This window comes from Lactuca saligna, chromosome 2 (assembly GCF_052625555.1).
Source record: "Lactuca saligna cultivar CGN05327 chromosome 2, ASM5262555v1, whole genome shotgun sequence".
NCBI classification, from domain to species: domain Eukaryota; kingdom Viridiplantae; phylum Streptophyta; class Magnoliopsida; order Asterales; family Asteraceae; genus Lactuca; species Lactuca saligna.
The window spans coordinates 179918233-179943433 of NC_136418.1; the positions used below are offsets into that span (position 1 = coordinate 179918233).

Genomic DNA, 25201 nt, shown 5'->3' on the forward strand with positions numbered 1-25201 from the left:
CATGACTTGCGACACAACCTGAGACCTGAAATCAAATTCAGTTCCGAAACCTAAAATTACGTTATTGTGTTTTAAAATTTCAATATGTATTTAAATTTTTATATGAATTTGATAATCAAAGAACAAACTTTATATTTATAATTAATTAATATAATTTAATATATAACACAATATTCTAAGTATTAAATATTACATTTAAATTATTATTAGCAGATAAAATAAACTAGAAATGCATAAATATATAAAAAAAGAGATACCAAAACCGACAATTCAAAGTTCATCCCCATTTTGGAGGAAATGAATAGTATAACACCATATTTTAGTGTTATACTATTCATTTCCCCAAAATAGGGGAATAAATGGGGTAGAGTTGAAGAGAAATGTGGAAAGAAATGGAAGAAATAATAGAAAATAGGAGTTGGTTGGTGATGCTTTTAGAACTCTTCAAATACATTAATACAAGCTTAGAATCGAATTTTGCACTCCACAACTCATAAGGGATGTCTCTGACCTCCAAAAGTCGATAAAAACTTCCGGCATAAGTTAGAGTTTAGAAGGGAAACAATCCATAAATAGATTTTGAAAAACAACGAAACACAGCATGGTTAAGGACCAACACGCTGTCTTCTTTATTAAAAACGCGTATCCAGCAAGACAATATCCCATCACGAATCTTCAATACTCCACATCGCGTTCGATGTAAACACGTTGTGTTCTTCTTAAATTTCTTCTTCATTTTTGAAAGTCCAAGATCCTAGCTTCCATTCACCACTTCTGCTTCATTTTTCTTTCGAGCATGTCTTGGCTGCTGCAAAATAAATTTTCAACAAATTAAGTATCTTTTGTTCAAAACAAATTCAACATAAAATATTAAGATAATGCATGATTTATATGACTAAATATGGCCACATCAAAATACATCTGGATACTCCTACACAATTGACACATCATTCACAGTCGCTAAGGATGCTAACAATGGCGGATATTAGCGGGGGTTACAATCCTCGTCCCCGTACCCGAACTCCGATCACCACACCCATCGCCGCCCCGACCCGCCTAATACCCGATGGATTCGGGTGAAAAAATCTCCGACAGGTATCGGAAATCCGATAGATACCCATTTAATTCAAAATTTTATACCAACAATAAAATAATATACTTTAATTCTGTTCTTTATTTCAAAATCCAATATTTAATGTTAAAATAACAAAAGGTTAAAAACAAAGCGGTAATAATTTAACTTTATCTCGTTTTGTAAAAAGAAGAGAGCACATTTCCATTATATTATAGCAAACATGCTAGACGATTTTTGTTTTACCGGCAATGTAGGATGGAATCAAATTACTTATAAACCAAAGACAAACACTAATTCAATCATATTGATGTAATTACTAGGTAATTAATTAATTTCTTAATTAACTCACTCCTCAAAACAAATTACATGTATGTTGTCTATATTTTTTTATAGTTTTTCAGTGGGCACCGGATAGTAGTTAGCATACAATTTAAATCCAATCCTTTCACTATATGCATAGCCATAACTATAAACCCTATTTCAGTAAATAATATTGCTTTTAACTCATTAACATAAATTAATTGTATAAACATAAGTAACAAAATGACCTAACAATTCAACTCTAGACAAACTTTGTAAAATATAATTGTATATACATAATGATTTACAAGTGCCACATGAACAGTTCTTGACTCTAATTAGCTGAAATTTTGATTTTGTTTTTTTTGTTTTCTTCATTTTTATTAACTAAAACTGTTTACTCGTTTTTCTAAGAAATATGTGGATATATAACTTATACGTAGCCAACTAATCTACTATAATAAATGAAAATAATTTTGCCACATGTTAATCTTTAATGAGTTTTGATATTTATCATTTTATCATATTTTTTCAATAAATAATATTCACATGTTAATTTATGTTTTTTTTTTTTTTTTTTTAATTTTTTAAATTAAAAAGTCACATAATACTTATTCTTATATATGTAAAATATCAAATGTAATAAATATTATACAAAATTGCAATTAATATGATTCTCATTACTTATTTTAAAATTTTATTTAAAAAAAATATATTTAATATTTATATTTTAATATATTTTTTTAATCAAACAGTGTAATACTCAGGTATTACACTTAGTTAACACCAATATAAAACCATATAATCCAGTTTTATATTTTTGTCGATATTGTATTCTTATGTAGATATTGTATTCCTTTGAGGCAAACGAGGCAATCAATATTTTAAATGTTTTGTCTCACATCGCTGAAAAGAAAATCTAACGTGAAGAGTCTATCTTCTATATATATATAGTCCTAGCACCATCAACCCATATTTATCCTTCAACTTCTTAGTAAACATTATGAGGAAATTCGCATGTTTCATCTAGAAGCATAATAAAATCCTTTATATTTATTTTTCATGGGTATATATAGAATAAGGTATTAAATAGGGCGGATAATGCTATATCTGTTCTCGTCCCGTCCCTGTTTCGGGTATAAAATTTAACCTCCATCCCCGATCCGTTACCCATCAAGTCGGGGAATGCCCGCCCCGTTAGGGTCATGTCTCCGAATCTGCGGGTCAAATTTGCATCACTAACAATCGCCTTACTCTTATCTCGAGTATCCATAACATAGATTACAAATCCGGAACAACCCTGCTAAATATAGCGTCTGACCCTCACTGTTGAACATAAGATTGGCCCACGTTGAGCTCTCTCCCTGAACCACTAACTCTTTCCAACTTAAGGTTTGAATCCGAATTAAGTGTTGCTCACAATCGATCACCACCCCCATTAGGGCTTAGCCACTCCATACCCACAATAACATTGTTCTCACGCAAAGGAATGAGAACCAAATCAATCGCTGAACATCAAAAGAACACATGCATATAAGCAAACAATTAAATATAAAAAAGAGATGGAGAAGATGAATGTGTATGACAAGGTCAAGGCTTATCATCTTTTGTTCCAAAATATAATTTCACAAGACTTGTTCTTACCATCTATATAATATGCATACATGACAACGACCTCTCATCATTCACCCTATTCTAATTCTACATAAATTAATTAAAATAAAATGGTGTACAACTAATTAGTTCAAACTAACCGGTCTTACCAAGCCCAATATCAGGCTCTTATTTTGTCCTTTCCTCTGTTTATTCAACACTACTTGTTTTATAGGGTCTCAATAAAACCAATTCTTTTGGGAACATTTCAACAAAGCAGCCTCCTCCTACTTAATTACCCATTGTCATCCTCACAAATTATTGTTGCTTTTATTAGTATTAGCATACACAATCTCTTTTTTTTTTCCTGTCATTAAAGAAAATTCACCATATTTATGTAAACCTAAATGTTACAATTTTTACGAAACCGGGTTAGAATTTAGACTAGAATAAAAATACATCTCGGGAAAGATTTGGTGATGTTGATTTCAACAGCTAATAATCTAAAAAGAAACTGCCAATTCACCAAGTCAACACAGGTAGCTTATTTTCTTTTCCTACCATAAAACTAGTTATAGAATAATAATAATAATATCCATGCACTTGCTAAAAATGGAAACTTAATAATTAGGTGATACTGAACTGCATATCAGGCATCAACCATATTCTACTTCTTTTGTTGAAGATTTTATCATAACAAGTAGTTTAAATGTCGTCTTCATGCTAACAAAAATAGTTAGGGCTCAAGTGAAAGATCAATCTCTTTGTAGTGTATGCTTGTACTACAGTTTATGTATAGGGTACAAATCCTAAAGCATATCTTAATATGGGGGTGAAAGATACGTGAAAGAAAGCAAAAAAGATATCAGAACAGCTAATCATAGCTTTGACATGGCTCTTATGAATTAAAAAAATGAATCTAAATTTGGGAGGGAATAAGAGTAGTATAGGATTCAATTTAATATTTCCAACTAGTAAAAAAGGGGTGAAAGGTGCTTGAAAAATCAAAGCTTTGACATGGCTCTTATGAATATAAAACTTGGGAGGGAATAAGATTATTATAGGATTTAGTAGAAAGGCCTGCAAAGTCTCCAGATGGCAGCAACCCAAGACTACTGTTTTTTCCTCCTGCCTTCAACTTCGTGTCATCTATATGAATACTACAAACAGAGAAAGACAAAAATTATTTTAAACAATTCAAATATTTAAAATCAGATATTATGTATTCAAGTAACCAAAAACCCTCTAACCATTGATCATGAATCACACAAGAAGTAAAGAAAACCAGCATGGATGTAACTCTGCCTCCTCCTCTCATGATCTCTCAGGGCTTTCTTCCAACCGATTCTTTGTTAGAATCACTTATCCAAATCTCAAATGAAGTAACAACCATGGAGAAAATCCCAATCACACAATCCAAAAACGTCTCAACAACGATAAGAAGGATCAAACTTCTTTCATCACTGTTCGAAGAGATTCAAGAAACAAACACTCAACTCCCACCTTCTTCCATCTTGTGTTTGACGGAGCTCTATTCTGTTATTCGGAGGGTGAAATCATTGATACAAGCGTGTCAACAAGGTAGCTGTTTATGGAACCTTGTTCGAGCAGAAAGCATTTCGAATCAGTTTCATGTGATTGTAAAAGAAATGAGTAGGGCTTTAGATATCTTACCTCTCAGCTTGTTGAAGATAGGCGCAGACACAAGAGAGCAAGTGGAGCTTCTTCATAGGCAAGTCAAACGAGTTGACTTGATGATTGATTCTAAAGAGGTTCAAAGAAGAGAGGAGCTTCTTCAAGTGATGATGGCTAGTACTAAAAGTAAAAGCAGGAGTAAAGCCGTCATTGATTTTGAGAAACTCAAAGTGATTATGACACGAATCGGCTTGAAAACGCCGTTCGATTACGAAGAGGAGATTTCAAAACTCGAGGCGGAGGCGGAAAAGCAAGCGGGAACCGGTGGACTCATTGTGGTTTCCAACATTAACAATCTAATTTCGCTTGTTTCATTGTCGAAATCGATCGTTTTCAGTAAACAAGACCATGCAATAGCTCAAGAGGAGGATAAAAATTCACAGAGTCGACGTTATTCGTTTTCTCAATCGATGGTGATCAACATTCCAGACGAATACCGTTGCCCGATTTCCCTCGATTTAATGCGGGACCCGGTAATTGTAGCATCGGGCCACACATACGACCGTGTCTCAATTGCACAGTGGATTAACTCCGGGCACCACACGTGTCCCAAAAGTGGGAAGCGGCTGATCCACATGGCACTCATTCCAAACTACGCACTCAAAAGCTTGATTCACCAATATTGTGATGAAAACAACTTACCCGTGGATGAAAATAACCTCGCAACTTCATCGACTCCTAGTTTCGAGAAAAATCCTAGTGTAAAGCGGAAACTACCTGAAAAGGCGATTGATCATATTTCCGCCACCAAATCCGCCATGGATGCGGTTAAAATGACAGCGGAATTTTTGGTGGGAAAATTAGCGATGGGTTCGGTTGATATCCAGAGGCAAGCGGCGTATGAGTTGAGATTGCTAGCGAAAACAGGGATGGACAACCGGAGGTTAATTTCAGAGGCGGGAGCGATTCCTTTTTTGGTAACGCTACTTTCGTCGCACGATCCGAGAATTCAAGAGCATGCAGTCACGACACTTCTAAACCTTTCGATATTTGAAAACAATAAGGTGTTGATAGTGGCGGCGGGAGCTATAGACAGTATAGTAGACGTATTAGGTTCGGGTAAAACAATGGAGGCAAGAGAAAATGCAGCAGCTGCTATATTTAGCTTATCGCTAATTGACGATTATAAAGTGGTTATAGGGAGTCGTCCCAAAGCTATTCCTTATTTGATTGGGTTGTTGAAAGATGGAACTACAACAGGGAAAAGAGATGCAGCAACTGCATTGATTAATCTTGCGGTTTACAGTGTAAATAAAGTGAATGTGGTTGTTTCAGGGGCAATACCTGTTTTGATTGATTTGTTGACGGATGATAAGGCGGGAATCACCGATGACGCGCTTGCGGTGCTTTCGTTGCTGTTGGGGTGTTGTGAGGGACGTGAGGAAATAAGAAAGAGTAAGGTTTTGGTTCCGATTTTGATTGATCTTTTAAGGTTTGGATCTCCGAAAGGGAAGGAGAATTCCATTACTCTGTTATTGGGGCTTTGTAAAGATGGTGATGATGAAGTTGCTAGAAGATTGCTGATGAATCCAAGGAGTATACCATCTCTTCAAAGCTTGGCTGCTGATGGATCCATGAAAGCTCAGAGAAAGGCAGATGCTTTGCTTAGATTGCTCAACAGATGCTGCTCACAGTCGTATAGGAATCCTTTTGAATAAAAACACATACAGAGATTGTTTGATTTGAATTAATGGAAATGTAAATTCATGAAGATGACATAAATGAAGCTGTTATTTTACTTGTTTTGAATGCACGCCTTGTTTTTATTTGCCATTCCTAATTCATAGTTAAACATAAAGCATCTCCTGCAAATAATCTTACATGTGTACATGATATAATATGATAACACTTGGACCTTCGAATAACTGTATTTCATGTGATATACATTTACCAGTTTTTACAAATAATTTACAATTAAGATAAAAGAATAATACATAAGATGAGACCCTACTGGTCAAACTAGGCTCATACAGCATATATATACTAATATTACAACGATAACTGGGTTGAAGGGAAGGGGGGGGGGGTTAACTTGTGTTCAACCAACCACACACACAGAGGTGAAAGGTGAAAGGTGAAAGGGATGAGGTTCTTCTGTGAACGATGATTCTCAAAAGGTAAACAGTCTCATGATCCCACCTCTAACTCCACCAGTTCCAACTGAATATGTCCGTCATTTAGCATGTACTTCCAGAACCAGCTTCCAGTATCCATAAATTCCTTTTTAATAGGATTTAAATCTATGGATAAACCTGAACCAAATGTTTACACAGACAGGTGTAAGTTGTAGGACATATAGAAGAAAGGTATTGATGATCCCACACAAACTTATATTATTAAAAGAGAACCTGAAGTTCCAGATGTGACCGTCATCTTGTAGCCATCTGGGACTTGAAACAAATGACTTCCCTGCATCAAGGAAGACAAAGAGGGAGGGAAATTGGATCATGAAGATATGAAGAGATGAGAAGAAAAGAGCAAGGGCAATACTCTAAGTCTAACCTCAATGTTAACATCAACAGCTTCAAATTCAGCATTTCCATGCAATATGACTTTTAGTGACTCAAACCGCTCAACATCATGCTTCCAATATAGATTTTTATCTGAACTCCAGTCTATTCCCTTATTCCATATTTTCACATTCTCTAACTTGCATCGTGCACACCTACATCACATACATGAACAAGCATATCATATTTCACCACAAACTCTCATATTCTCTTACTTACTTACTCCATATACTACCTGTAGCCATATTGTAGTATAGACTCATGACTTTTGTCAGTCTGTGAGCCCATGACATTTTCGGCCACGACTATCAAACTCCCATCAAGCTGAGATAAAAAAAAGAGCAAGTTTGCTAAAGAGAAAAAAAAAAAAAAATGGTTATGAGTTGTATGTCTGAAAAGGGTATAGGTAAACATGTTTGACCTCAATGTTTCTCCATAAGAATTCGGAAGCCTCAATTTGTAATTCAGAACCATTAGAAATTGAACCACCATGAAACTAGAAAAGTGAAAAAGAAAACAAAAAATATTAGAAATAATAAAAGGCAACCAACCCCAATTCTTTCACCAAAGCTTACCTTTTGTCTAGTGACTTCCCAGAGAGGACCTAGAGCAGGATGAAGAAGGATGAGATATGGTGGTCCAGAATTAGCATATTTATCATTGCTTTCAATCTGCACAACAAAAATTATCTGGTCAACATTCACCACACTCTGGAAACCACATAAGTTTCTTGTATGTGTGAATGCTAATTATACCTCAGGGAGCTTGATATCACAGCATGAAAGAAGATCATATGCATTTCTTATTATGTCAAGTAGTGCACCATCTGGAGTCTGTAAACAAATAGTTTTAACTATATAATTATAAGAATCCAATGTCTCGTAATAACAAAATTCTCATTCATATTCTTTGTAAATGACAACAGATAAATGGACCTGGTGTAAGGACATGTCAGCAGGCTTTCTTTTCTTCTTGGCAGATGATGTGACCTTCCTTCGGTGATCATAGACTATGAAGGTATCTAGCTTTTCTGCAATTAAGTTACATGAATAGCATTATTACTGAATTGCAAAAAAGGAGTAAAATTCATGATCATAATCCAACAGCTACGAAACACAAAACAAATTGCATTATACCTTCTACACCTTCAAAGCATCGAGAGGGAAAACTATTGGTAAGATTATCAGCAATATTTTGCATTGTGCATTCCAAACGCCCACCTGGAACACTGCTCACAGAAAAGAATTTTAATATCTTCATGATGTTATTGGTGAAAAGAGATTAATGATTATATTATGTTAGCAGAAAACATACCCATGTTGGATTCCAAAGTGGTCTATGAAGTTGATGGTTTTCTTCACATTCAGCACCATTCCTGGTAAACTAGACTCATCTTTACTTGATCCAATAAGCTCTGCAGCATTCAAATCCAGATAAAGAATATTTGTATTTGCTGGGAACTCTGTCTGCAAACTTAACAAATCACCATGGTTAATCAGAGAAGATAACAAGAGTCATAACTAATACAAGGGTTCATATGTAGTACCTATTGGAAGAAAGGGATCCATCAGCAATTCCAAATTTGTCAAACTCAGTGTACTCAATACATGACACACCATATGTCCATGTTCCATCAGGCTTCCCTTTCTCAACCAGCACATTTATGCCTTCTGTAGCACCAAAGTTGCGTTTGCATGATGCAAAACCAAGCTTCTGAAAAATTACCAGTTATAAATAAAAATTATTTGAGCAGCTTTTTAAGGAACCAACCAACCAACCAACTATGTAAAGTAAAGATCAGATAAAAATGTCACCTTCCCTTCATGCAGACCAATCCCTGCCAACGCCAAGAGGGTCACATCTGTAGCAGCTACAACATTGCTGCAAAAGTACATGTGTTAACATAACAGGATACAAAATTTAAGAAACAAGAACACATATGGATAACTAAATCACACAAACCTGACTTGTCTAACAGTTGCACCTTTTCTTTTATGATCACGAAACCATTGAAAAATACCATTGTCATAAGCAAGCTTCCATATCACACCATGGCCACCAGGTTTACAAACAGGTGAGAACTGCCCCTTTGCTAACCACTGGCCATCTTCAGCACTAACAGCTGGCACAAGTGGCTGGCAACCACAATTAACAAGAAACTAATTATCATCTTTTTTTACAAATAAGCCAAAAAAGCATGAGAAAAGAGATCGATCAATGATCTACTTATAGGACCTGTTCAAAAAGTTGGAAACTTGATCGACCCCTTCCGAACCATTTGGATCTTTCACACAGTAATGTGATATGTTCATGGTTGTTCTTGGCTGAACTTGTCATAATTGCAACAGGAGTTATGCATTGCTCTCCATGTAATTTGTAATATAAGAACTCCCTAGCCTTGTAATTATTGAACAGATAGATGTTACTAATGCTAAAAATAGTATAACCCACATTTAAAAGAAGATAAAAACAGAAAGAGATTCTACCTGAAGATCTCTTATAAGGCCTTCCAACAAGGTCCTACCACAATAAGGAAGCATTGCTGCAGGGAGACATTCACCTGTGACTGAGTCCACTAGTCCAAGCCTGTCAGCAGAGCCTCCAAGAGGATAAATCTCTGCCAGGTGCGGCAAACCCTAAATTCAGTTTAAAATGCCTAAATCTCCTGATACTGTTTCTTGGTATTATCTATGAAAGATTAAAAAAAAAAATAGCACAAAGTCTCATCTTACCTCAACCCCCCATAAAGCAGCTTGAGCCGCATATTCTGTATCTTGAGAAAGATCAAGTACATTAGGAGGATGAATTTCTAAAAGTTGACATCCTATTGAGTTAGAGTTATTTATGTGCTGAAAATTGATATTCTTCTCTGCATGTGCAGACTCAGAAAGAAGCTCTAAAACCATTAGCTGGTATCTGCAAGAAATCCAAATATATACCAGTATATGGTCATCAATGTTTACTTCAGATTATTTAAACGTGTATATCAGAGAGAATTGATCCAAAGTCCTGTCTATAAAAAGATAGCATTTAAAGTAACACCAATTATGGAACATATGCTCTACAAGCTCATAATATATTAATAACAATTGGGGATGTCCATAAAAAGAAGTTCGGTTTGCAAAAATCAGACTTTCAGATTCCTAAGTATCTTCCAAACTCATTTATTTGAGTTAAATTAGGATGATGATACATGTGGTGATGTCCTCAGTTTGTATGCACAAAGAAGTATTATCTAAACTAAACTACCTAGAGCTTTTTCACCGGCTTATGTTACTAATGGTACAATCAGAAAAAATAAAAATCAGAGTCAGGTGACAAAACATGATGAGCAGTGATCCCTGAAAAATATGGAGAAACATCGACTTTAAAATGAAACAGAATAACTGTTATGAAAAATATGGAGAGAAAAAAAGCAGCACTAACCCAATAATCCCACCAATACAATCATAGAACTCTTCAACATCTCGAAGAGTTTTCAGTAATGATCTCAATGCTTCACTATCAACCTTCTTCTTGTTAATCTGTCGATCATCAATTCCGTCCCATTTTTCGATCATGTCCACCAAAGTATAAAGCGCGGCCTTCAACGAACCTCTCGCAGACCCAAATTCACCATCAACATCCGAATCCGCGTCATAACCCGACCCTAAAACATGCTCTTGACCCGCGGCAATAATGCATTTGAGCAAAAACAACTCGTACTCATCCAAATTAAACGACTCTAAAACCCTAGCAAATCCGTTTTTATAATGACCTCTCCTAAAATATCGCTTCACCTTCGAATCAGATTCAACCACACGTATTTTATCTCGCAAATTCTTGCAAGCGGATATCTTGGAACGTAGAGTACGGAGGCGCGCTAGTTCTTTACTGAATTCAAAATCAGGAGCCGGAGGCACATACTCTACCGGTACGGTTGATACAAGCGTTCTACGACGGCCCAACGGCAACGATGGTACTGACGATAGTGAACTGAGAGGAAGTTTGTTTGGTGGACGGAGAGCCTTGTGCGGATTGAAGAAGAGAGTGTGGGAGTCACGCGCCGAGAATGTGAAGTAGATGCCGTTGTGGTGGAGTAAGGAAGTTGTTGTAGCTGGCGCCATAGATTTTGTGTTTTGGGGTGTGACTGTGTGTGTTTTTGGGAGAGAGGGTTAGTTACGGGCAAAACTCAAAAGGGTGGGGGAGGGATAAGACGAGATTCCCGGAGCATATACCAAAGAGAATGGGAAAACACAAGAGAATAGAAAACGGTAGGAAGTGCCTTTTGTGTGTTTGTTTGCGGAGATTTCTATTTTGCGCTGGTGTAACAAACTCCAAAAAGCATTCAAACAATAAACAGAAACTTTACTGATTTTGTTTTCTTTAAAAACTAAATCTTCTTAAAAATATAAAACATATTTTTTCGCGACCATTTGTAAAAAAGAACAAAAATAATGAGTTATTTGTAAGATTTATTATCATAAAAAAAAAAAAAAAAATCAACTATACATATGTTTTTTGGCTTCACAAAGTTAAACTTATTTTCCAATATTTGTTAAATCAAAGTGTATGAAGGTTTTTTTTTTTTTTTTTTTTTTTTTTTTTTTTTTTTTTTTTTTCCAAATATACTGTTTATTAGTTATGAAATTTAAGGTGTTGTTTGATATTCTGAAACAAAAATTCATGAAGTCTGCGGACCACCTCTACAACCCTCTGCAGTAGAAGAGGTGGACCAAAATGCTGCAGACTGTAATAAGAAGCGTGTTTGTTTTTTTAATATCTGCATACGGCTGCAGATATTAAAATATTAAAATAAACTAATTTTTTAAACCGAAAATAGTTTTTTAATACGTAAAATTTAATAATGTATAACATTCGATAAAAATTAATGATATTTCAGTAAAAAAGAATGATATTTCAACAAAAAAAATAAAGATATTTTAGTAAAAAAATAATGATATTTCATCAAGAAACTATCATTATTGAATATAAAAAAACGAAAAATAAATTTAATAAGAATAAACAAAAAAAAATGTGAAATAAAATTTTAACAACATATAATCAAAATTTCAGCAATAAAAAAAGAAGAAGAGGTTGGAAGAGGCAATACAAGTGCTACGCCAAACAGAGCACGCACAGAGGTTTTTGACTCAGAAGACTTCTAAAAAACAAATAATTGCGAGATGAAAAGTGATGTGCGTGTGCTGCGCCGCACAACAATTTAAACATTTTAATTACTAAATATTTAATTATTAATTCTCAATAAATAAGTTCCATTTTAATTAAAATTTTTTTTAAATTTCTAACCCGTGGTGCCCACGGGTTATAACCTAAGTATATATATATATATATATATATATATATATATATATATATATATATATATATATATATATATATATATATATATATATTGATATCATTTGAGGCTATGAATTAATGAAGAAAATTGCTCAAACTCTCAATTGTTCTTAATCCCTCTTCTTCTACTGATCTATCATAAAACCACTCTTTATTTTGTAAAATAAATGGTTAAAAAGGAGGTTGAAATAGCTAAAAATTGGATTGGGTTTAAAGCAGTCCGATCCATTTTTTAAAATTTGGTCTTATGACCCGTGCCAACGGTGTCACCTCCAAAATTTTTACAAATGTTTAAATTGGTAAGTTCAGTAAGTCCAAACAGGTTTCGACACCCAATTATTAGAGTTCCATAACACATCTCCTAGGTTTGGTATCGCCATTTTTTCAAGTACCAACTTTGAACTCCCAAGCCACCAACTAAAAATTTTGGGCTCTTACATGGCATTTAGGAATTTGGGCCAAATGTCGATTTTAGCCCATGCCAACATTTGCGAGATAAGGTACCCGGACACTTCCAATCTATCTATCCCCTTCCCAATCTTCTTCCCCATTTTCCATTCCAAGTTCAGGGAAATGGCGACTTCTCTATCCACTTATTACCCAGTTTCTTCACATATTTCCAAGCAAAATCATGCCTCCAATCTCTCATCTTCCTTCCTGTCTTCTCCTTCGTCAATCCCCTTATCTTCCAATTCAAACATATCGCTGCAATTCCGTTGTAATAACAAGCAATTATGTCCTGCAACTCCCAGGCCTCTTACAGTCATCGCCATGGCTCCTCCTAAACCTGGTGGCAAAGCCAAGAAAGGTACTTGTTTATATTCATCACACCATATTACTGTACAAAATTTGATGTAATGCGCGCCTTTGTGTGCTTGTACAGTAACTGGAGTAATTAAGCTGGCGCTAGAAGCAGGGAAGGCCACGCCGGCGCCACCTGTTGGTCCGGCGTTGGGTTCTAAGGGAGTTAACATTATGGCTTTCTGTAAGGATTACAATGCCAGGACGGCTGATAAAGCTGGTTACGTTATCCCCGTTGAAATCACCGTCTATGATGTCAGTTTTCATCTCCTTTACTTGAATATCCTCTTTAGGGTTATCTAAATATCTCGCTTTCTCTGATTAGAAGCATTGTCTATTTGTGCAATTGTTTGAATTCACAGGATAAAAGCTTTACATTTGTGTTGAAGACGCCTCCTGCTTCAGTTCTGCTTCTTAAAGCTGCAGGTATTATATTTTCAAATTAGCATTAGATTTGGCACCTTATGATTAATCATGGATCTGCAGAATCAAACTGTAATACATTCTGTAATGCAGTATGGATCTACAATTAAAATCAAAATCAAAATTGATAATCTACTTCTACAAATGATTCATGGCAAATATTTCCTCTTTAGTAATGCAAAAACTGTAGATCATTTGGTTTTGTTATCTTTGTGTCAGTTTCATTATTAACAGGCAACCATTTTTGGTGGTTTTAAATGTATATACTGCATCTTTTTTCAGGAGTGGATAAAGGTTCTAAGGATCCACAAAGGGAAAAAGTGGGGAAAGTTACAGTTGAGCAGTTAAGAGGAATAGCAACAGAAAAGTTGCCAGATTTAAACTGCACAACCATCGAATCAGCAATGAGAATCATAGCAGGAACTGCTGCTAATATGGGCATTGATGTTGATCCCCCAATTCTTCAACCCAAAGTCAAGCAAATCCTTTAATTATCTTTTCTTGACACCTTAATTCAGGTTCGAGTAATGTACAATTACCTTAAATGCAAATATGATTGTGATTTCCTATGTTAGTTCTTTTAGTTTCACATTTTGGCAGGAATATAGAGATGTTTGTTCAGTAAATTACATTGCCAAAAAATTACTTGTGTGTTTAGAGGCTGTGGGTGTTCTATGGACCTCTTATTGCTTAAATGTCATGTCAGTTTTTGATCGTGATTCAACTGATTTTGCACATGATTTTATGACGAATCATGTATGTTGTATGATGATGATCTATTGATACATTCATAAGTTATAAGTTTCGAGCCACCATGAAGGCCATATTGATGTAGATGCATCAGTTTTAAGTTTTAACTCATTCATATGAAAACTAGTTGATTAAAGTTGCAATTTGTTGATAAAAGGTCAAACATGTGAAGTATAAATTAGACAAAACTGCAAAAATGGTCATGTGGTATGCATTTTTTCAGGAAAAAGGTCCAAACCATGAAAAAAATGGATTAGTGATCATTTTTAGTATGTTTGCTTGTGGTTTTGGATTCCATGTAAACTGAAAAAAATGGATTATTATACATTTTTTTTTTCTTATTTTTAAGGATTTTTTAAAAAAATATTTAATAAATACTACACACCTTAAAATCCATAATCAAACCGTGGTCGTTAGGATCACACTTTCAAGATGCATTAAATCTTGAAACTCACAACCGAACATCTGTTGATCGAGTCAAGAGTGAGGACCGCAAATCCTCATTTTTTTTCTTCCCGTTTTTCTCCATTCCATACCTATTGCAAGAATCTACTGTGGTGCTCTTTCAAGATTGTGTTTCGTGTTAACCATTCATGTCTGAATTCATGAAAATAATTGATTTTCTGGATTTAATTAGAACTATATGTGTATCATTGTTTCTAGGGTTTAGATCTAAGTCAAAATGAAAGCCATCCGGAAGAGAAAACCAAGTGTTGTATTTATGTTGATGTCGTTAAGCAACCCTAGATTCATGGCAAATAAAGGGTACTCCATGTGATCTGCAACATGTAAAGATGAGGATCAAGAGTGTAGACACAATCCCCTTAATCACCGGGTGAGATCTGTAACAAAAATCTATCCCATTTACGAAAACATCCACCAAAAATATTGATTTTTGTGGATTTTGTTCACCAAACAATTCCAATTTGTGTGGGTTTGGTGATCTCCCTTCGATTTGTTATTTTTTCCCAAAACAGAAAAGTTGGGGTTTTCTCGAGGGATATGGAATCGATGTGGAGGTGGTGCTGCAATGAAGGGTAGGTGAGGGTGTTGGGGTAGTAAAAGGCGATGATTTCACCCGCAAGTAAACGTGTTCAAAAGGACCAACAATAAGAAACAAGGGTATAATAGTTTTTTTTTTTTTTTTTTTTTTAGATATGGATTAAAACCGCAAGTAAACATGTTCAAAAGGACCAACAATCCAAATATTTCCATGGTTTGGACATTTTTCTTAAAAAATGCAAACCATTTGCAGTTTTGTTTATAAATTATTGAGAAAACTACAAATTTGGTCATTGTGTTTGTCAAAAAAATGGGATCAAGCCCCTAAACTTCAAATTTTACATAGAACATCCTTATGAGCATCTTTTTTGTGGTTTTAGTCCTTATATTTATATTTCATTTGATTTCACCCGTTAGTTTGTTTCACATACCATTTACATGAGGGAATTTTTGTGTATTTACCTCTCATATCTCTTGTACTCAATCACAACTATTAGAACCCTAATTTCTTGAAAGTCACGACCCTCTATCTTATCTCTTTCTTTTCCCCTCTCGTTTTCAGAAGGTTGGTTTCTTTAAAGGTCACATAACTAGAACCTTAATTTCTTTAAGAAGGTTACAATCATCTTTAAAAGTCACCAAAATTAGAAGCCTAATTTCTTTATGAAGGTCATAATCATCTTTAAAGGCCATGGTTCTAATTTTTCTTTCAAAAGGCTTCATTAGAGCAAGTTTTAGAAAACTTTGTTTTCAGATGACATCCTCTTATAATTCATGGTAAAACACCAGACGATTGTATTTGATGTCTTTCATGGCATTTGTTTATTTCATGGTGATCGGAAGCAAAACAAACATTAAGGAAAACTAGTGACTATATTAAATTATAAAGGTTAACCATTTTTCAAAACAAAATACATAGATTATAAAGCTTAAACCTTTTGCAAAACAAAATACACACATCCAAAGTTTAAAGCAAAATACATACACCCATCCACGAGTCTGTCAAAAAGTACCTTCTTTTTTTTTTTTCAATTTTTGATCAAGAACCTCGATGAGATTGATCAAGGCCAAATGGTTCCACACTTTTGTACCTCTAGACTTTCTAAGGAAAAGAGGTGCTATGCACAATTTGGTGCATTAATGGAAGCCATTAAGCTGTCTGGACATAACCACTTGTGGCATTTCCATTTTACGACCATTTTAAAACTTTTTATTTATGCTTATTTAAAACAGAGTTTATTCATAAATGCATAATTTGGTCATGTAAAAGTATTTCTGAAGAAATATTTTTCATTGATTTATAAAAACCTAGGAAGTTATAACTGATACATAACATAAGCATAAACAAGCCTTATAATATATGAGATTACCATTTTACATCTCCTCGAATCTCTCATCATTCATGTACCTTTGTACTACTACTTGTGATACAAAGAAACTGAGTGGGTCAAGTTGGAAAAACTGACGAGTACATATGGTGTGTAATTATCAAACAATTAACCCAATTACACATCCATGTTTTCTTCTTTATTCTTCCCTAAGGATCTATCTTAAGGATCATCATAGTTATTTTTGTTAACAATACTATTACAGTACGTGTCAGTAGGTTTTCTTTCTATTTCTATTTTCATTCCTACGGATCTGTCATAAGGATCATCTTAATCATCGTTGCTGACATTATCGTTACATGGATTTCTCCGCAATATGTGCTAGTAGGTTTTCTTTCTACTTCCATTCCTAAGGATCATCTTAATCATCGTTTTTGAAAATACTGTTATAGGAATTTCTCTACAATACGTATCAGTAGGGTAGAGTACATCAAATGGGCATGAATTCCATCACCTACATGTTATAAACCTACATGTGTTCCACGGGATTGTCATCAAATAGTTTGATGGTCGTCACCTATACTATGTTAGGTAATTACATCATTGGTACACTAATACCATTCCTACATTATTAGTACACTAGTACAATTTCTACCTCGTTAGTATACTAGTACTATTAAAGTCGTGACATCCTATTATCATTTTCATCATTCATCATACTATGCCATCTTATTGGCTTCATCTCTCATGATACGATGGCATCTTAACTCTCCTTAATCTTCTCATTATCCAATGTATTATATACGACATAACTCATAGAAAATTTATCTTTATAATATTTTATCTATCACATAACATCTTTGCCCATAAGCATATATATCATTCAATTGTCTAAATACTTCATATTTATATGTAAAAGGAAAGTAACTATACACCTACTTGATAAAAGTGGATGCCTCGGAATCTGGGTAGAACTTTGCTTTGGCACTTTATCTTTTTCTATGACATTACCTAGGTTCACATTACCAAGTCTTAGTCTTATATTCTTAGCGACTAATGATAGTCTAGATTTCTCACTAATTCCAATGTCTACATCAACATCTATCAAGTAAGGAATAACCATGTAAGATCATATCAGAGGTAGGGTCCGTTTGCTATATAGAGTATACTATTTGGAAATTACACTTTAAACACCTCACTAAATCCACCATAGACATCAATCCCGTAAATAAATCAATCAGTATAATAACTTGGAATCAATAATAAATCTTAATTACAGGTTCATAATAACGACTATGACTACAATTAAAATTTACACTTGACTAAAATAAGTGTAACATAACTTACAAAGATTTTAGTGGAAACTGGGAAATTGTGCGGATAGAATCTCGGCCCGAATACTTCTTTTCCTTGGGCTCCTAGCTACTCCAGAGCCTTGCTAAAAAGTTTGGAAGTTCGGAAAGGGAACAAATTTATAGGCCTGGGAAGGATGCACGCCACGCACCATGCCCCCAACGCGCCACACACATTGTCGGAACAGGTGACATGGAGGATTCCTGGCCTGACACGTGGCGAGGTTTTGGATGGTATGTCAGACGCGCGTCGCGCCTTTTGTCTTTGTGCTCGTGTGAGCGTGAATTTTTTATAAATATTTAAAAATGTGTATCTTCTAGATACGAGCTCAGTTTTCGACGTATTTTATATTCATGCGTAGCTATTGACGAGATCTACAACTTTCATTTAGATTAATTCGACGAATTTTGACTTATTTTTAAAGTTATATTTTTAACAGGCTTAGACTGTTAAAGTCTGTTAAAAATTCATAACTCTCTCGTCCGACGTCCGTTCTCGATTGTCTTTATATCGATGGATGACTATTGATGAGATCTTCAACTCTTGTTTAGATTGTTTTTCCTGAAAATCGACCGATTTTAATTTCGGTTTCTATGCTAATATAGTTATGCTGAAAACTTTGAAATCAATCTTGGAAAACCAAGATGCACCCTGAAGCTGGTCAAATAAATCATCAATCCAAGGAAGTGGGTAACGATTCTTCACCATTAGCTTATTCAACTACCGATAGTTAATGCACATTCTATGCAAACTATCTTTCTTCTTCACAAATAGAATCGATGCCCCCCACAGAGAACTGCTTGGATGAATAAAACTCTTGTCTAGCAGCTCTTGTAGTTGCGTAAGACAACTCTTGCATCTCAGGTGGTTCCAGGCGATACAATTCATTGGCTATCGGAGCTACACAAGGTACCAAATCAATCCGAAACTCAACTTTCCTCTCGGGAGGCACTCTAGGAAAATCCTCGGGGAAAACATCAGGATAATCAAGCATAATGGGTACCCTGCTCAACTCCGTTGTGACCTCAACCTGCATGTCAGAAACATAAGCTAAAAACACGGATATCTCCTGACCCTCGCAGCTAAACAGAGAGCTGGCCCATATAAAGCTCTCCCACCGGTAATAACCATTTCTCCCCCACTTGGGGTTTGAACTCACACAACCTGCCGCTCGCAATCAATCACATCCCCATTAAGGCCCAACCAATCCATCCCGATGATGAACTTAGATCCTTTCAAGGGAATTGACACCAAATCGATAGAGAACCTCTCGTTAAACATGTTCAGGACACACCCACATAAAACCTTCAAAGCACTCATGGTATGTTCATCCGCAATCTCCACCTCTAGAGAGGAATCCAAAGTCCCCGGAACGTCTCAGAACTTCTTGCTGAGCTTAAGAGATACGAAGGATTGGGTTCCCCCCAAATTGAACAAAACAAGAGAAGACAAACCATTTACCAAAAAGTTCCATATACAAGATCAAAATAAACGTATACATAAACAAAGAAAGCAATAAAATATAGGGTTAAAACACATACCAGTAACCACATCCGACGCTGCGTGGGCCTCATCGGTGGCCAACTGAAAAGCCCTGCTCTTCACCACAGGAGCCTCCGCCTTGCTTTGACGACCATTAATAATCCTTAAGGTGGCGGACGTAGGCATCACCACTAACCCCCCCCCCCCCCCCACACACACACAATCTCAAACACTCAACCTTTTTAAGGCTGGTCTGATTCTAATGAAAGCAAATCAGAGTCCTCTTGGGGAAATCCTTGCTCACGTGACTCGACTGACCACAACTAAAACATCTTGAACCTGCTGATCGGTAAACTCCACTGTGTGATTTGTAGCACTTGGCACAACAACCCTGATCCTGTTGGCCTCTAGAGTGGGTATCAGAGGTCTTGGGTCTCTTAGTCTGACCTACAACTGTCTGAGCCTGCTCCAGCTTCCGCTTCGTCCGAAGCTCCAAGTTAATATCCTACTATCAGGCCTTCTTGATAATTTCATTTAGGGTTTTACACCCCAATAAGCTCATGAACTCCCTGATGAGGGAATAATGTTGTTCCATCACACCAATCCCTTTCCCTTAGAACCGGATGTACCTGAAACCATAAATATAAATTGTAAGCAAAAGCTTAGTGAGCTTCCTCAAGTACCACATTCCAAACATAAATAAGCTAGTGTTATGGGCCAAACCATAGTCTTACAAGTAATTTCCTGCCGAGGGCCAAATCTCGGTTTTCCATATAATTGCTAGATGCTAGATCCTGGTCTTTCATACAGATGTCAGGGGCCATATCCTGGTCTTTAGGGGACAAATCTTGGTCTGTCATACACATATCACAAATATTGATAGCATCCTATATGAAAAATAAAGGGCCAACCTTGGTGCCTTCGACCCATTGATACATTGAGAAAACTCACCTCACTCCACTAATAAATAACTAGGTGCTCGGTTGTAGAACTAGAACATCCCATACTAACACAGCACATAAACCTAATCAAAATTAGGTCATAAACCATAACTGCAGGTCTAAAATACCAACCCACACTCCTAGGATAAAAGGACATTTTACCCTTCCTATAATGGGCCTAACCAAACTTGGCCCAATAACACCATAATGGCCCCCAAGGTCCATAGAGGCCCAATGCATACTACTTAAGGCCCACTAATAGAATCTTGAGGCCCACCTACTTTACACAGGCCAACGCCCAACACCTAATTAAGGCCCAAATGTCTAAAGCCCAACCGACATCCAAAAGCCTACTGTAAGGCATACGCTCGGCGTACACATTGTATGCTGGGCGTACACAATTAATCACCAGTACGCGCAACGTACCACTTGGTACGCCCAACGTACTGGGCTGCTTGCCACCCTAAGCCATTTAGTGCTTAGTCCATTCAGCCATAGGTTCTAACTTTCAGATCTCGTCCATTTTAGGGTTCTAATACATAAAGTTGGAAACTGTAACCCTTAGCATGTCTTAATGGAACCCAACATCCATTTTTATCCATAAAAGCTCATATTAAGGACTCAAATTCATTCATGGACTCATATCAACCATCAATATGACATTTTTATGCATCATGAGCAACAAAGAGACTTATATCTGACATATCTAACTTGTGGAGTTGCTCAAACTCATAAGGAGAACCCATGGGACCAAATAAAGCTCATAAACAACTCTAAACTCAAACTATCATAATAGATCATCAAGGTAAGAAATTTATAGATTCAAAAGCTCCTAAAGTTGATGAAGACTCTGGATCTAGAAGCTTAACAACAAAAAATGCTTGGTATCCAAGTTCCTTATTCTTGAATACACACAAAAATGCCACAAAAAATCACTTCAAAGCTCAAGAACACTCAAAGGATGAACTAGGGTTTCAATAGGACGAAATGAACAATGGGGGCTGATGAGGGTAGGTGTCCAAAGGCCATAATGATGTTTAAATAGGGCTCATGCCCTATAAATTAGGGTTTTATCTTGGTTGTTGTACGCCCTACATATACTATGTACGCTCAACGTACGTGGTTAAGCTCCCCGACTCCAAGAGCACATGTATGCTAAGCGTACCAAACATATGCCCAACGTACGAGGGACCATTTTCACAAAATTTCCAAACTTAAAGGACCAAATATAGAATACCTGGAATCGAATGTTACACTACTGGATCAAATGGGTTCAAGACTTAAGGGATTAAGCACTTCTTGATTAAGTCCATGTCATGGTTATGCTTTATGGAACTAAGACTTGAGATTTAGACATTTTGGTGGATCTCAAGGGATAAAGTTGGAAACTTTATCCGTTTAGAAAATCATAATTATAAGATATGGGTTTTGGAACCTTTGGGATTAGAGGTTTTGGCTTAACTCATTAAGACGTTTTGGATCCAGTTCCCACAGGGTGGCCTAGTCTGCGACAACATGGAGACTGGGGAAAACACGTATATTTGTCATTGGGGGGGGGGGGGGGCACGACTTGGACAAGGATGGCCACGACGTGGCGAGTTAACTTTTATCGTTAACTGAATTTGACTTGCGTTGACTTTTGGTCAAACCCCTACTTTTGGAGGGAAGCTACGAGTGTACTTTATGGATGTATAGGTAGTTTGTAGCATCTATATTCACAATAGTAGGAGCAGTTGCAGTTGATCATCATTTTTTAGGTGAGTCTCCTCACCATACTCGTGGGTTGAAGGCACCAATATCGGCCTACTGGATTATGTTTTGTAGGATGATAGTTGTCTTTGTAACACTTATTATTATGCATATATGTGTTTTTTTGTCTTATTGACTCTTGTTGATATGATTGTATGCTTAGCTGTAGGGGTGAAATAGACCCAGTACCAGTTTAAAGAGACCGACGGGGGTGAAATAAACCTAGTACCGGTTGAAAGATACCGAAGGGGGTGAAATAGATCCAATACTGGTTGAAAGATACCAAAGGAGGTGAAATAGACCAAGTACCAGTTGAAAGATACTGATGGGGGTGAAATAGACCCAGTTTAGTTTTGAACTATTATGTATGTATGATATGGGGTATTTTGGGAGAAACTCATTAAGATTTGTACTTACAGTTTTATGTTTATGGTTTCAGGTACTTCTAGTTTAAAAGGGAAGTGTCCGACATGATCACAACCGCATCCACCAACATTCCACATTTATGACATGATTTTTACTAAAATAACTATTTTATAGATTATCACATTTGATGGGTTTTGAAATGAATGAAAGATGTTTCTATTGGTTTTTAAAATGAAATTTCTACTTAGTAATTTTTGGGCTGTGTGACATCCCCATTTTCACGGCCAGAAAAGACCGATTTTTGTTTATGCTTTATAAAAATCAGAGTACCTCCTTTAATATAAATGTTGCGGAATTTGTTCCTAGTAAAATGTGATAAATACGTTATCAAAGCATTTCCGAAGAAAAGTATTTTTATTCATTTTAAAACATTTGGGATGTCATTGTCAATACAGAAACATAAGCATAAACAAAACTTACATTCATTATCACTAGTGATTTATATCTCTTTAATCTCTCAGTGTAATGTGACTTCATATCAACACCTGTGATATAAATAAACTGAGTGGGTCAGGTTGGGAAACCTGGTGAGTACATAGGGTTTTCAACCCACAATAATATAATTATTATGCTTAATCATCAAACCGTTAACCCAATTACCTATCCCCATTATCTTCTTTACTCTTAAGGATCTACCATAAGAATAAGCTATTTCTCATTCATTCATTCCTAAGGATTATCCTAAGGAATAGGTACGAAGTCCATCGTTGTCAATGACACAACTGTCAAACATAACTGCTAATTCTATCACTTAGGCGTAGCTGCCAGAATTGTGACATGCTCTATGAGGCGCAGCAGCCGGTATTATCCTTTGGGTACAACTGTTAAGGTTATTTCATTTATTGACAGTGCCGTTTTCGAGAGTCCAATCACAATACATGTCAATGAGTTTTTAGAGTACACCGGTGAACACATCGTTCACAACACCTACAGGTTGTGATCCTGCTAGTGTTCCACTAAACTATCTAGAATAGTTCGTGGTTGTCATCCATACTGTAACGCCCGTGTTTCTAGACTTGCCATTTTTAGCAATGTAATAGTCTAGGTTAACCTTGTAACTCAACTTGAAATAATAAGAATGTATTATTTGTGAATTATTTGAATTATGTGATTTATGTGTGTATTTTCTTAATTTTTATAATTTAATGAATTAAGAATAAAATAAGCGTCAAAATTTAAGTGTGAGATAAGCCCGACATCTTTGCATAAAGTTGTAGTGGTCGAAACAAGGATTCCGGAGATATAAGGAATGCCAAAATCCGAGTTATAACGAAGAAGTTATGACCTGTCGAAGTTTCGCGACAGAACCGACACGACGCCGAGTGACGTAAAATATGAATTTAAGATAGAGCGATATTTAGCCTTAGCGATCTAAACAAAAGTCGTAGATTTCGTTAAACCGAGAGCGTGCATAAAAGGAACGCCCAAATCTGACTTCGTATGAGGAAGTTATGATTTTCTGAAGTTTCGATGTGGCAGTATGCAGCCCGAATACTCGATTTGAGATCGAGCGGTTTTTAGCCGAAACAATCTAAATGAGAATCGAAGATCTTGTTGTTAGTAGCGAAACAATGAAAAGTTAGGCGAGAACGGACGTCAGACGAAGAAGTTTTGAATTTATAACGAAGTTTTTCTGTCCCGGCCTTCTAAAAATAAATAATAAAAATAAAAGTCAAAATTAGCCAATGGAGTCTAAATGAAAGTTGTAGAGTATGGTCTGACCTTCGCGTGGATATAAAGAACGTCGAAAATGGAGCTCGTATGCGAAAGTTACGCAATTTAGAAAATTGAAAAGTCAATTACGCCCCGCGTAATTTGAGTACGCCCCGCGTACTCAGTCGGATGCAACTTGTCTGACCAATACTCGAGTGCTACCAGTCGACGTACGCAGTGACGTCAAAGTATGCCCCGCGTAACCCGAGTACGCCCCGCGTAATTTGATTACGCCCCGCGTAATCCCAGACCCAGCAGCCTATAAATAGAACTCGAATTCAGCTATTTTCTCTTGTTCAAACTCTTCTCTCTCTCTCTCTCTCTAAGTTTTGCCTCGTTTTGCGTGCCGTTTATACCCCAAAGCCCCGGTAATATTCCTGAGCCCCGAAGCAAGATCCGAAGCCCCGAGGATCCCGAAGAGCGTTATTCCCGAGCCGAAACGCTGCCCGCGAGGAGCCCGGTTTTGTGAAGATCTTCCAGATCTACGGAGAAACACCTCTTCTGCAAGCCGTAGTGCTGCCCGATCTTCTTCTGATCAAGTGAGTGTGTAGTTATTTTCATTCCAACGCAATATTATGAAGTATTTCCTATAAAATACGTGTTATGTGTATATACTTGGTTGTTATACGTGTGAGTGTATATTCACTCTCTTCTATCTTATAGATCTGATGTATTCTCTATGAAATACGTGTTATGTGTGTATACCTCATCTGTTAT

The 25201-nt window shown here is 36.2% G+C and overlaps 3 protein-coding genes across 5 annotated transcripts; 2 read left to right on the forward strand and 1 right to left on the reverse strand.

Annotated features, from left to right (window-relative positions):
* The first annotated feature begins 4098 nt into the window (after positions 1-4098).
* On the forward strand, positions 4099-6488 carry LOC145028356 (U-box domain-containing protein 1-like). The gene has a single exon (XM_078977029.1). The coding sequence runs from the start codon at positions 4258-4260 to the stop codon at positions 6319-6321; it is 2064 nt and encodes a 687-aa protein (XP_078833155.1). The 5' UTR covers positions 4099-4257; the 3' UTR covers positions 6322-6488.
* A 13-nt stretch (positions 6489-6501) lies between these two features.
* Positions 6502-11442, reverse strand: UGP3 (UDP-glucose pyrophosphorylase 3). 3 transcript variants are annotated; one of them, XM_078977027.1, is made up of 17 exons: positions 10600-11438; positions 9906-10089; positions 9660-9809; positions 9409-9570; positions 9136-9308; positions 8988-9054; positions 8720-8886; positions 8488-8646; positions 8310-8401; positions 8109-8203; positions 7929-8006; positions 7749-7844; positions 7595-7669; positions 7409-7497; positions 7166-7328; positions 7012-7072; positions 6502-6915 (listed from the first exon to the last, which is right to left on the reverse strand). In XM_078977027.1, the coding sequence occupies exons 1-17, from the start codon at positions 11277-11279 to the stop codon at positions 6791-6793; spliced, it is 2616 nt and encodes an 871-aa protein (XP_078833153.1). In that variant the 5' UTR covers positions 11280-11438; the 3' UTR covers positions 6502-6790. The 3 variants fall into 3 exon arrangements, 2 of the variants coding, with proteins under 2 accessions (XP_078833153.1, XP_078833154.1); XR_013675982.1 differs by lacking the exons at positions 6502-6915; positions 7012-7072 and having other exon boundaries at positions 7189-7328; positions 7409-7523; positions 10600-11442; XM_078977028.1 differs by lacking the exons at positions 6502-6915; positions 7012-7072 and having other exon boundaries at positions 7185-7523; positions 10600-11442.
* Positions 11443-13023: 1581 nt separating this feature from the next.
* PRPL11 (plastid ribosomal protein l11) lies at positions 13024-14464 on the forward strand. The gene is made up of 4 exons (XM_078977030.1): positions 13024-13324; positions 13400-13572; positions 13680-13743; positions 14023-14464. The coding sequence occupies exons 1-4, from the start codon at positions 13090-13092 to the stop codon at positions 14229-14231; spliced, it is 681 nt and encodes a 226-aa protein (XP_078833156.1). The 5' UTR covers positions 13024-13089; the 3' UTR covers positions 14232-14464.
* The last annotated feature ends 10737 nt before the right edge of the window (positions 14465-25201 follow it).